Source organism: Alligator mississippiensis, chromosome 5 (assembly GCF_030867095.1).
Source record: "Alligator mississippiensis isolate rAllMis1 chromosome 5, rAllMis1, whole genome shotgun sequence".
Classification (NCBI taxonomy): Eukaryota; Metazoa; Chordata; order Crocodylia; family Alligatoridae; genus Alligator; species Alligator mississippiensis.
The window spans coordinates 83,539,254-83,551,927 of NC_081828.1; the positions used below are offsets into that span (position 1 = coordinate 83,539,254).

At 46.7% G+C, this 12,674-nt stretch overlaps 1 protein-coding gene across 17 annotated transcripts in view; it reads right to left on the reverse strand.

Annotated features, from left to right (window-relative positions):
• Positions 1-12,674, reverse strand: part of TNS3 (tensin 3) — a 571,451-nt gene that overhangs the window by 306,991 nt on the left and 251,786 nt on the right. The window contains exon 1 of one of the 17 annotated variants that reach the window (XM_059728564.1): positions 5,184-5,223. The exons of the other annotated variants lie outside the window; for them this stretch is intronic. Within the exon in view, the coding sequence (XP_059584547.1) occupies positions 5,184-5,208 (25 nt within the window). The 5' untranslated portion in view covers positions 5,209-5,223. Of the gene's footprint in view, positions 1-5,183; positions 5,224-12,674 lie in introns of those variants that run through there. 17 annotated transcript variants of the gene reach the window in all.

Sequence of the window (12,674 nt, forward strand, 5' to 3'; positions counted from 1 at the left end):
TTAGGCTCTAGCTCTCCTGGCTGCAGATCTGGGAGAAGCCAGGCAGAGTTATTTTGCCCAAGTGGCACAACTTGCACCACACCGAAGTGCATGTCTGGGCAAGTGCACCGAGGCAAAAAGGTCCGGCTAAAATTTGCACGGCTTCTATTTTAGCTGCTGCAAGTGCACGTGCCTGCATGTGTGGACACACCCATGGAGTGGTAGGAGTGTCCCCAAGAAGATATAAATGACTTGCAGGAAAGAAAAGTTTGTTCACATCCATCTCCCAGCCAACACAGGACTACCCCTTCCAATCTAATTCCAGTATTTGCCCTGTCAACACCATAAGCAGGATGGAGGAAGCTGCAGGAGAGGGTTGTTTCACCACTGCCTCAGGAGGCTAACCAAAGCCAGAAAGTAACTTCCCTACTTTGCTGATATTCAATCTCCATATTTCTTTTCATAATCTCATCCCATCAGACTTAGGGACAACTGCCTTTATCCCTCCCGAGTTCCTCCTTTGAAGTTTACATCCTCTGAGTATCTCGCCAACAACATGAACGGTGTGGTTTTTTTTAGGTACCTTTTACGGTATTTTTCAAGACCACAAATACCTTAAAACCTTTAGAATAGTGGTTCCAACCTTGGCGTTGGAACCAACAGGCCTTGGCATTTTTCAGAATAAATTACAGGTGATTCAGCTCTCATCTCCACTCTAGAGGATAGTCCAGTTGTCTACTTGCATTATAATTCTTAGACAACATTGAACATCAGTCTAGTCTGAATGAGTTTGAAGCATTTTGGCAATTCTAGTCAATGTCACATGCAGTAGGATTACTTCAGTTCGTAAGCACAACAACTGAATATCTACATTCTGCACATTGGCTCTCTTGTCAAATACAAGCTTTTCCAAATTTGTGTTTAAGAGTGTTGGCATTAATTCCAAGAACAACTGTCCCTAAGTGGCTGGCAATGAAATGTGGAACATGCCATATTTAGTCAATTCACTATACTTCACAAATTTTCCTAACCATTCCCTCTGAGAATCTGTAAAATCACATTTCCTTGGACCAGTTCTGATAAGTGTCCCTTGATGTTAATACGATGACTACTGGGATAAGAACTACAGGTTCTGGCTTAATGATAAAAACATTTCTTACACAAGTCTAAAGCAATACATAAGCTGAATTTTATGCAGCAAAAGTTTGACCATTTACAAAACCTGTGAACACAAAAGCCTCTTTGAAAATAAAAATGCTCTATTATTTCTTCAGTATATTATTGTTTGAAGAACTACTGTATGACTTAGTGTTTTTTCAAGTTGCTAACATGTTTGACTTCACTCTAGTGCTGCAAAGAAAAATAATTCAAATACTGCAAGCAAAAAAAAAACCCCACCACCATCAGTCCTGTATGTGCTCCCCATCCCATACCCTGTGCCCAGCACCGTGGTCAAAACTGTGGAGCACAGCAACAGCAGCAGCAAATGGTAAGTTTGCAACTGATGGAGTGTGGCACCTGTTCTTAACACTTTAATATGGCAGGGTAACTTTCCTATTTCTTATAACTGCCATTCCAGAAGCAAGACAAACTGTGTAGGTGGACGTTGCATGCCAGACTCACCCCCCAGGATATACACCATCCCAGGTGACATATAGTAATGTCATAAATATCCCACTGACTTTGTAGCCTCTAAGGGAGAGGTAAAGGTGGTGGTGTTTGGACTGTGGGCCAAAACCCATCCTTTTCTTCTTTCTTCCCTTACAGAAGCCTTACAGGACCAGAAATTGAAAAGAGTGAATAAATGAAAGAATGAATAAATAAGACTAGTAGAAGAAATAGAAGAACAGAGTAAAGAATAACAAAGTAGAATAGAAATAGATATATAGATATACATATGTAGCGATAGTATCAATAGTAGTGTTTAAACAGCATATAAATAGATGGTGTATAAATAATAAATAGTGTATAAATAAATAGATACAGGGAAGGAAAATCTACTAATAAATAGTAGTGTATAACAAATAGTAGTGTATAAACAAACAGATACAGGGAAGGAAAATCTAGATTATTTTTTTTCTACTTTTCTGCTACTGTACAATTATTTTTTTAAATAATGACTTCTTTTTTATGAGAAAAAATAATGTAAATGGACCGCCATTTTAATGTTGAAATAAAATTTTGAAATTCATACAGTTGCTTCTGGATGTGGCATATTTTCTTTCATACGCAGACTGGCATGGGAGTCTGTGCAGTTTGGGGGTAGTAGGAGAGGTAATGACCACAGCTTAGCGGGGGGATCCCTAGCTTCTTGGGGTTGGGGGATTTCAGAAGTAATGGGATTACTGGTTTAAATGTGCCCCTGATTATAATTCAGTACCACAGACAGCAGCAGGGTGGATTGGTATCAGAGATGTAATGCTTGTGGTACCCCTAATCCCAATGTACAGGGATCCTGGCAAGCCAGACTTCTGAGAGGACAGCATCTCTTGGTAGCTTTGCAAGAAAGACTGCCCACCCCACAGAGCGCCCCATCCAAAACCCAACAAGAAAAAGCGGCAATACTGTGCTGAGCCTATGCTTGAGGTTTGTTTTTTGCATCACCTCCACTACTTCCCCCTCTGCCCCACCATGAGCCCTGCTAGCTGCATGTAAGCAAGCCATCATGTGTGGGTCCTGCACCACTGCCCAGTTCCCCTGCTGCCACAGCTGAGTGCAGGCAGGCTGGGCAGTGTGGGGGTCGCCGGACGAGGGGGCAGGGGTTGGATTGGGGGGGAGCCAGCACACCTGTACACAGATGCCGGCCTGCAAGTGCTGCACACACTGCATGCTTCACAGACATTTCTGAAAGTATATGTGTACTGCTTACCTCTGATTATTTCTACTGTACTCATTACTGAAGCAATCATTTCTAACGATTACTACGATAGAGGGCACACACCCACCAGCCACTGACACTGAGCAGGCAAGCGACCCCATAGTTTGTTCTACACTGACATTTGCATAACTTAATAGCTTTTAGTCACAACTTACATGGAATACTTATAATACTTTAACTTGAGCAACAAAGATTGTTTTCGTATTTGAAAAATTACAATGTATGGTGGTCAAGTGCTCAATGTTTGGGATCTATGATAGTCTGTTTTTTTCTTTTGAGAGTCACCTGTATTTTTATGAAGTGCTGCATTGTATTTTTCTGTGTTTGTTTGTGGCTCTGTTTTTGTGTCTTTAGTGTTTCTGCATTTGTGTTTCATAAATTGTGATCAAGCACTAGTAGATTTATTCAATAGCACATTCACACTACAACTATTTCTCCTTGCAAGTTTATATCTATGTCTTTGTATTTGTGCTTTCTGTATTTTTGTGTTTGTATTTCCTGTTTGTTTATTTTCTGGCTACCCGTGTTTGTATTTGTATGTCTTTATGCTTTGTTTGTTTGTGTTTGTGTGGCAGGCAGTTTGCATCATTGCTCTGATTATTGCTGATTATTACAATGAACACCCACCAGGCAGAAGGAAATATGACACTTGCCCATCTCCTGGATGCTGACACCCATTAGGCAGTAGGAAAGAGGGCACTCACCCTTTGATTACTCTGATTTTTTATAATTAGTACAATTACTCTGATTATTGCCAATTAGGACAATTACTCTGATTATTTCTGATTATTACATTGAACACCCACCAGGCAGTAGGAAAGAGAGCAGTCACCCACCCCCTGGACGCTGATAACCCAGGATGCAGTAGGAAAGAAGGCACCCCTTACTCGGGTGCTGATTACTCTGATTTCTTCCAATTATTACAATTGCTCTGATTATTGCTGATTAGTACAATTACACTGATTAATATATTGAACACCCACCAACCACTAGGAAAGAGGGCAGTCGCCCTCCACCCCCACCCCCCGCAGGCACTGACACCCACCAGGCACTAGGAAAGAGGGCACTTGGCCATCTCCCTCCGGGCGCTGACACCAAGCAGGCATTAGGAAGAAAAGGGCAGTCGCCCACCACCTCAGGCACTGACACCCACCAGGCAGTAAGAAAGAGGGCCATCTTAGAAAGCCTGCTTAGAAAGCCAAAGAAGATCAATTTAATATTTGGCATAAACATAGAGAACAGAAGTCAAGATGAAATGCTTATTTATAGCAATACTTGCTTGATCAGAATATATGAAATGGCGAAACCTCAACTAGAACCAGAGATCGACCAACCACACAGCCCTGATAGGCAAAGCACACACGGAGGCAAGCCTGCCTGGAATTGTGACAAAGACGCTGCACACGCATTTCTGATAGTTGTTTTCTAAAGATTATGATTACTTTATTTCTGATTATTACATTGAATAGCTGGAATAGCTATAATCTTTGAACTTGAGCAAGCTGACCAGACCAGAGAGGGTTGGGCTCCACAAGCTACAAAAAAGCACAATAATTACTGACGCGATGACAGGGCACCCTCTCCTTGCCGCTGATGGTTAATTACTTTTGGAAGCAGATTATTATGATTAGAGCCAGATTAGTATTTTTATCATTTATGATTATTATTATTCTAGATGAACCTAATTGGGCTTAGTGTCTTCACAAGATGCAAAGTAGTACAATCATTAGTCAGTAACACACCCACCAAGCAGGCCTGGGCTGGGACCACAGAGTTTTGGGCAGGCACCAGAGGAAGACAGACAGCAAGGGAGGGAGGTAGGCCGAGAGGCAGCGGACATACACAGATACATTTATTATTATTGGTACTGATTGCCGTTAGGAAAAGACATTACCCTAATACAAAAACTTCATGCTAATTCTCTTGCTGTACATGCTGTACAAAATGAACAGAATGCCCAACAGTCAGCCAGTTGTCACCCAGCACCCAGCCATGACTTTGTGCTCTTTTGTATCTTGAGAGTACACTATGCCCAAGTATGGAAATTGAGATAGGTGCCCACCCAGCACCCTGCCATGACTGTGCTCTTTTGTATCCTGAGAGTACATTGAGCTGTTTTGTACCTGGAGAGTACGCAGCAGTCAACTACTAGAGGACATATAGTGAATTCCAAATTTTTGGCTATGTATGTTTGATGTACCCATGAGTTATCTACAACCCCCCCCCCCCCAAAAAAAAAAAAAAAAAAAAAGAACAGAAACATTGCATCTATCACTTTTCAAAAGACTTAATGAAGCATGTCAGAGTAAGTAGATGCTTGGACTACCTGAACATTTCAAATTTTTCAGCATTTCAAACTGTTGTACAGTATAGGCAGGTGCACTAGGGTTGTAGGCAGTATAGGCAGGTGCACGTAGTCAGCCCTGGAAGTAGGACACACACAGCATACTTCACAGACAGTTCTTATCCTAACCAGAGACAAAAACATTCTAATTGTTCATAAATAATATGTTAATATTAAAAAGAAATTTAAATTTAAAAATTTTTACATTATTATTTGACGTGCACGTTGAGTTGCTTCTATATTAAACACACTACAGGCCCCTTTTGTCTTTATTTAGAAACTATTTAAGTCACGGCAGACACGGGGGTTAATGTTTTTAGGCACTGTATAAAATCATTATCATCAGTATGCTTATAATCATAATCATTATTCTCATTTTTTTTCCAGTATTATTAAGGGTGCACCAATAGAGATTTTTGTGGCCAATACCGATAGCCGATTTTTAAGGAGGCATATTGGCCAATATTGATCTGATTTCTGATACCAGCCTGGCAGCCTGCAGAGCTACCGTGCAGCCACAGTGCAGCACAGGCAGCAAGAAGCACAGCCGGGCAGCATGGAGAGCTTCCTCCAGCTAGTAAGTCTGGTGTGGAGGGAGGGGAAGGAAAGGGGCTTGAGGGGGCAGATCAAGGACCATGCGGTGAGCGAGATGTGGGGCTGGAGCTGGGGGCGTGGCTTTCGGCGCTTGTCTGGGAAGGCATGGGGAAGGGGTCATGTGCCTCCAGATCTGCGCAGGGTGGGCTGGGGCTGGGCTGAGCTCTTTCCAGAAGGGCAGGGCTGCGCTGGGAAGGGGCTATGGCAAATTTGTGGCTGCAACTCCTCACCTCCTCCCCCCCCCCCGCCACCATAGCCCGTCCCAGCACAGCCTTGCCCCGCCACCCCCCGCAGCTCCATGCCGTACCAGCCCCGTACCAGCTGGGGGAAGTGCTTCCCTGCCCCCAGCTCCAGCCCCACACCTCCCTCACCATAGGGTCTTTGATCTGCACCCCCCCGCCCTTCTTCCCTCTCCCCTCCCCTTCCACCACACTAGACTTACCAGCTGGAGGCAGCTCTCCACACTGCTGGGCTGTGCTCGTCACTGCCTGTGCTGCGCTGCATCTGCACGCATGCACGGGCCATTTATAGGCCAAATTATCAGCCTAATATGGCCGATTTCCCGATATATTAAATTTTCTTTATATGGGTGCTGATCCAATATCGGACCCATATATCAGTGCACCTCTATTATTAATCTAAGGATAATATTTCTTTCAGCCATGGAGGCAGGCAGGCAGGGATACCAACAGTGATAGGCACCTGGCAATGAGACACTGCAACCACTGCCAGCTGAGACAATGCAACCGTGTACAAGGAAGTGGCATCAGTCGTTGTTCTCAGGCTTTATATGTGGTCAGTCTGCTTCTCTTCTGTGGTGGCTGTGGCCAGTATCACCGGCAGAAACAGCAGCCAGAGTAGGAATTGTAGATGAAAATAGGAGAGAAGGAAGGAATGTTGGGGGGTGGGGGGGGGTGGAATAGACAGAGACTAGGAATTTTTATTGGAAACCCACCCAGAAGGGCCTCCTGCTCTGACCTCATGTACACTATTCACCAGCTAGCAAAGAGAACCTACATGCTGTGAAATGCTGTAGCAAGGTGGGGCTGAGCGGGGGGCCGCTGCCCAACCAGGTGGTAAGATGGGACAAAGCCAGCCAGCACGAGAACAGAGGTGCAGGGAGGGGAGAAGGGCAGCTCATGCCACTGCGTACGTTCCTCGGTGAAGGAGGGGTGGTAGGCATGGGTCTCCGGGATCTGTGTGCTGCCACTGCGGGCCTTTTCGTTGTGCATTACCCTTCACCTTCCTTCACGACAATAATGAAATCCACCCACCTTATTTACTTGAAAGTTGAACTAAATAAAGTACCCTCCCACCCCCGCCTCAAGGCCCAGCCTAGGGTCACATCTCACTTACCAGTGCATACAGGTGCCAGTTGTGGAGGGCGTCACAATGTCCTCTTGCAACTCCCATGTCGCAAAGCAGCTCTCATCCTGCTCTTGAACGCTGCACTGCACCCGACTTCAGCCTGCACTCTTCTCGACTGATGCATTCACACTCCTGTGCTGTGCTGAGTCCTTCTGCCTCTGGTGTGCTGTCCTCTCTCATCTACTGCATACCTCTCTCATTGATACCGTGTATGTGCACCCCAACCATAGCTCCCACAATTTATAGGCCTTGAGCGGGGCAGGAAAAGCCCCTTTGGGTAGCTTTGCATGAAAGTGTACCCCCCCACCCCCCCACAGTGCCCCATGAAAAAACAACCCCGCAAAAGTGGCAGATCTGCACCAAAAGACTTGTCAGGGGGCAGCCCCTTTGGGTGGCTTTGCAAAGTGCTTGGGTGAGGTGGGGAATGGGAGGAGTGATGCTTGTGGTACCCACAATACCAATGCCCAGGGATCCTGGCAAGCCAGACTTGTGAGGGAGTAGGCAGCCCCTCTGGGTAGCTTTGCAAAAAAGAGTTGTCCCCCCACAGCACCCCATGCAAAAAGCACCCAGGAAATTCTACAGAACTGCGCCAAAAGACTTGTCAGAGGGCAGCCCCTTTGGGGAGCTTTGCAAGGAAGATTGCAGCCGAACCCCTGAGCACCCAATCCAAAACCTGCCCAGCAAAAGCAGTAATACTGTGCCAGGTGAGACCAGGGAGGGAGAAGGTTTTACATTTGAAAGAGGGCAATTAGCAACTTCTCAGGCGGAGCTCTCTCTCTTTGTTCTGCTGAAAGCAAAGGGTCTTTCCTTTGTAAAAAGTCCCTCTCCCCTCCCCCAACATTATGGTTGCACTTGGTCTGAGCCTACGGGGTTTGATTTTTGCATCCTGTACCCCCATCCCCCTCCACCATGAGCAGATATTTTGGCGGTACTTCACAATTTTTTTAGGCAGCAGTGCTATTGCAGGTCAGGCCTTTTGTCAGATGAGATCACTAACCAGAGAATGAGGAGGCACACCCGATGACTATGCTCCGTTTTCTGGGTAGAATGTTCTTGGGTGTGGCTGTCTATTGCTATGGTATAAGCAGTAATGCTGAAGCCAGGGTGCCATTGTTCAACACAGTAAACACCAACACACCCCACCAAACACAGCAACAGGGAAAGGTTCTTCTGCGCCAACGTCGTCCCACCAGCCATCTGCAGCTGACACTCACGTTCATGAAGACTCGGCCAAAGCCTCCATCATGCTCTCTTGGGACCATTGCTGCCTGCGGCACATATCCCTTGAGCACTCTGCTGTAGTGCGAGCGGGGGTCCGAGGTTTAGGGGCACGTGCCCAGCCGGCATCACATGCTGTAGCTGCGCCAACGCCCAATACCTCAGGGTTGCTTGTTGAAATGCAGATAAGAGGTCACTTGCAATGGTAATCAATTGAATGCAGCTAGACAGAGCTCCAGACCACAACCCGCCCTGCTTTATCATGGTGCCGTGATCTGAAAAGCAGCCTTGCTGAGTATGTTCAATCAACCTTGCTTGGGAGAATCCATACGGGATGACAGAGGAGGACCAAACGGAGATTCAGAAAGAAATGTGAGAGGCCTAGGAAGTGGAGAAAGGAGAAGAACTGAGTGAAGAGTCCAAAATGGATAATCTGGAAGATATGGGTGAGGAGGAAGCGTCACTAATTACCCTGCTGCTGGCCTTGGACTTATTACAAAACATGTAGGCACAGCTAATAATAGCATATGCATTAATCATCTTTCTCAACACTTGTAATGAGGAGATGCCTGCACATGCAGGCGTCTCACAAAAAAGGGAACTTAGGTATGTAGTGGAGTGAGACAGCTGAGAGGCACATGAAGAAGTGGAAGCTGACAAGGCTCTGTGGATGAACCTCAGGAGCAGAAACTGCAGGATCTGTGCCCATGAGAGGAGGTCAGACTGGTGGGAGTAAATTGTGCAGACCACTTGGAATGATCAGTAGTAGCTGGAGATGTTCCAAATGACCAGGAAGATGTTTAATCATATCATCTCAATGCTGAGGCCACAAACTGCAAGGTAGAACACTAACATGTATTGGGCCATCACGCCGGACAAGAGGGTGGCCATGGCCATCATGAAACTGGCCACCGCTATGTTGCAAACCAGTTTGGTGTGGCTCCGTGCATGGCTGGGCTGGCAACTCATGAGGTATGCCAGCTGCTGCAGGACACCACGGCAAACAACTTTATTTACCTCGGGAATCCTCAGGAAGTCATAGATGGCTTCAATGCCAATGGGGTACCCTAACTGCATGGGGTCTTTAGACAGCACTCACAAGCCAGTACAATCTCCTTCAAGGGAGAGCGGTTATTCACAAACAGGAAAGGATTTGCCTCTGTGATCCCGCAAGTCATGGTGGACCACCAGGGCTGAGTAATGAACATTTATACCGGGTGGGCCGGAATCACATGACATGCATGTGTTCAGAAACTCTCCACTGCGTGGCCTCATGGAGAAAGAACACTATGCATCTGAAGTCCCCCAAGACTTGTCAAGGAACATGGTTGTCATGGGTGACCTAAACTACCCTGACATCTGCTGGGATGAGCAGTCAGCCAGATCTAACTGCTCACATAGGTTCTTAACCTGCACACGGGACCTTCACCTAACACAGGAAGTATATGCTCCCTCTAGGGGAAACGCCTTGCTGAATTTGGTGCTAGCTACAGGAAATGACCTGGTGGGGGATCTGCAGGTACAAGGTAACTTAGGGGATAGTGACCATCAATTAATTGAATTCACTATCCGGTGTAGGGTGGGAAAAGGAACCAGCAGGGCAGAAGTGCTAGACTTCATAAAGGGCAACTTAAAAGTGCTTAAAAGGAGATTAGTTACTGAGGCATTGAAGATCAAGAGCATTGGCGAGATAGGAGTCCAGGAAGGGTGCTAGTTCCTCAAGGGAGCGATTCTTTAGGTGCAGAAGGAGACAGTCCCATTGCACACAAAAGGGGGCAAAGGGGCCAAGAAACCCTCTTGGCTGAACAGGGAAATCCAAGAAAGCCTAGGGGCACAGAAAGAGGCATACAGGCTGTGGAAGCAGGGGGTAGCTACCAAGGAGTATACCTCCTTGGCTTGCACTCGCAGGAAGTCAGTTAGGAAGGCCAAAGCTGCAATGGAACTCAGGCTAGCGAGAAAAATTAAAGACAACAAAAAGTCCTTCTTCAGGCATACAGGGAGCAAAAAGAAGGTGCAGGGTAACATAGGACGCCTACAGAACAGGCTGGTGACAGACAGAAGGGACAAGGCTGAACTCTTCAATTAGTTTTTTGCCTCCGTATTTGTGAACACGGATCAAGACAAATCTCCCAATTGCATTACATATAGGCACAAGAGGAACACCAGCCCACCAATGGTCAGCACCAACCTAGTAAAGAGACACTTGAAGGGGCTGAATGTGTCTAAGTCAGCAGGCCGGGATGATCTTCATCCAAGGGTGCTGAAGAAATTGACCAGTGTCACAGCAGAGTCACTGGTATGGCTGTTTGAGCACTCATGGTGCTCAGGTCAGGTCCCAGAGGACTGGAAAATAGTCAATATGGTACCCATTTTCAAGAAGGGGAGGAAGGAGGATCCGGGTAATTATAGGCCGGTTAGTCTCACCTCTATCCTTGGGAAAACTTTGGAAAAGATTATCAAGAAACACATTTGTGGGAGCCCAGCAGGAAAAATAATGCTGAAGGGCAACAAGCATGGGTTCATAGCAAGTAGATCCTGCCTGACTAACCTTGTTTCTTTTTATGACCAGGTCACAAAATACTCAGATTCAGAAGTCGAGCTAGATGTCATCTATTTGGATTTTAAGAAGGCCTTCGATACAGTACCTCATCCTATTCTCATAAACAAACTGAGCAGCTCTGACAGATGATTACATGGTCAGGAGGGTGGCAAATTGGCTTAATGGTCGCATCCAGAGAGTGGTGGTGGATGGGTCAGTATCAGCTTGGAAAGATGTGGGCAGTGGAGCCCCCCACAAGGCTCAGTCCTTGGACCTGTGCTATTCAATGTCTATATCAGCGAGTTGGATGAGAGCGTGGAGAGCACTCTGTCCAAATTTGCGGATGACATGAAATTATGGGGTAAAGTAAACACACTAGTGGGAAGGGATCGAATCCAGGCAGACCTGGACAAGTTGGAAAAGTGGGCAGAAAAGAATAGGATGCAAGTCAACAAAGACAAGTGTAAAGTGCTGCATCTAGGGAGAAGGAATCACCAACACGCTTATCGGCTAGGGGATGACCTTCTCAGCAGCACAGCGGCAGAAAGGGATCTCGGAGTCATAGATGACTCCAAGATGAATATGAGCCGTCAGTGTGACAAAGTAATCAGTAAAGCCAGCCACACACTATCATGCATTAGCAGGTGCATCACAAACAGGTCCAGGGAAGTGATACTTCCTCTCCATGCAGCATTGGTCAGGCCACTGTTGGGAGTACTGCATCTAGTTCTGGGCACCGCACTTCAAGAGGGATGTGGATAACCTTGAGAGGGTCCAGAGGAGGGCCACCTGTATGGCTAGGGGCCTGAAGGTAAGGCCCTAAGAGGAATGATGAGGGACATGGATTTCTTCAGCCTCTACAAGAGAAGGCTGAGAGGGGATCTTGTGGCTGTTTACAAATTCATCGGGGGGGGGGGGGGGGGAGGCAGCAAGAAATAGGAGATGCTCTGTTTACCAGGGCACCCCTTGGAATAACCAGAAACAACAGCCACAAACTGACAGACAGCAGATTTAGGTTGGACATCAGAAAGAACTTCTTTATGGTAAGGACTGCCAGAATCTGGAATGGGCTTCCAAGGGAAGTGGTGTTCTCCCCTATCTTGGCGGTTTTTAAGAGAAGACTGGACAAGCACCTGGCTGGGGTCATATGACCTCAGTGCTCTTTCTTGCCTAGGGCAGGGGGTCAGAATCAATGATTTACTGAAGTAGCTTCTGACCCTAACAACTATGAAACTATGAATTCACGATGTCACAGCGTCACTGGGCAGGGGAAGGGGAGGGGAGGAAGCAGCCCCCATCAGAGGTCCCCATGGAAACTGTTTTAAGCCTGGGCAGCTGGGGAATGCTGGGAAATGTAGTCCTAAAATACAGAAAACTAAATACTGTCAGACGGAACCATGGATCTGCTCCCCCCCACCACACACACACTGTATTATTGCCACACTGTCAAGTTTGCAATAAGCATGCATTCTCTTTTGGAAACACAACACCAACCACCCGCCCACCTTGCCACCAGCACCAACAGCCGCAATTGTTAATGGTGATAAGAGGGAGGATGAGGGGCCAGGGGAGAACAGGGTTGCCTGCTGGAGACCGGACAGGACCTGCAAGTGGAAGGGTACTGAGGTGACAGCAGCTTGGTAGGGGCAGGGGGCTTAGTGTGAGGCTCCAGGTGGGAGGCAGGGACTGTGGAGGGTGGGGATTAGTAATATTGGGTATTAATTACTGGTTTACTGGCAAACATGAGCCTCCTG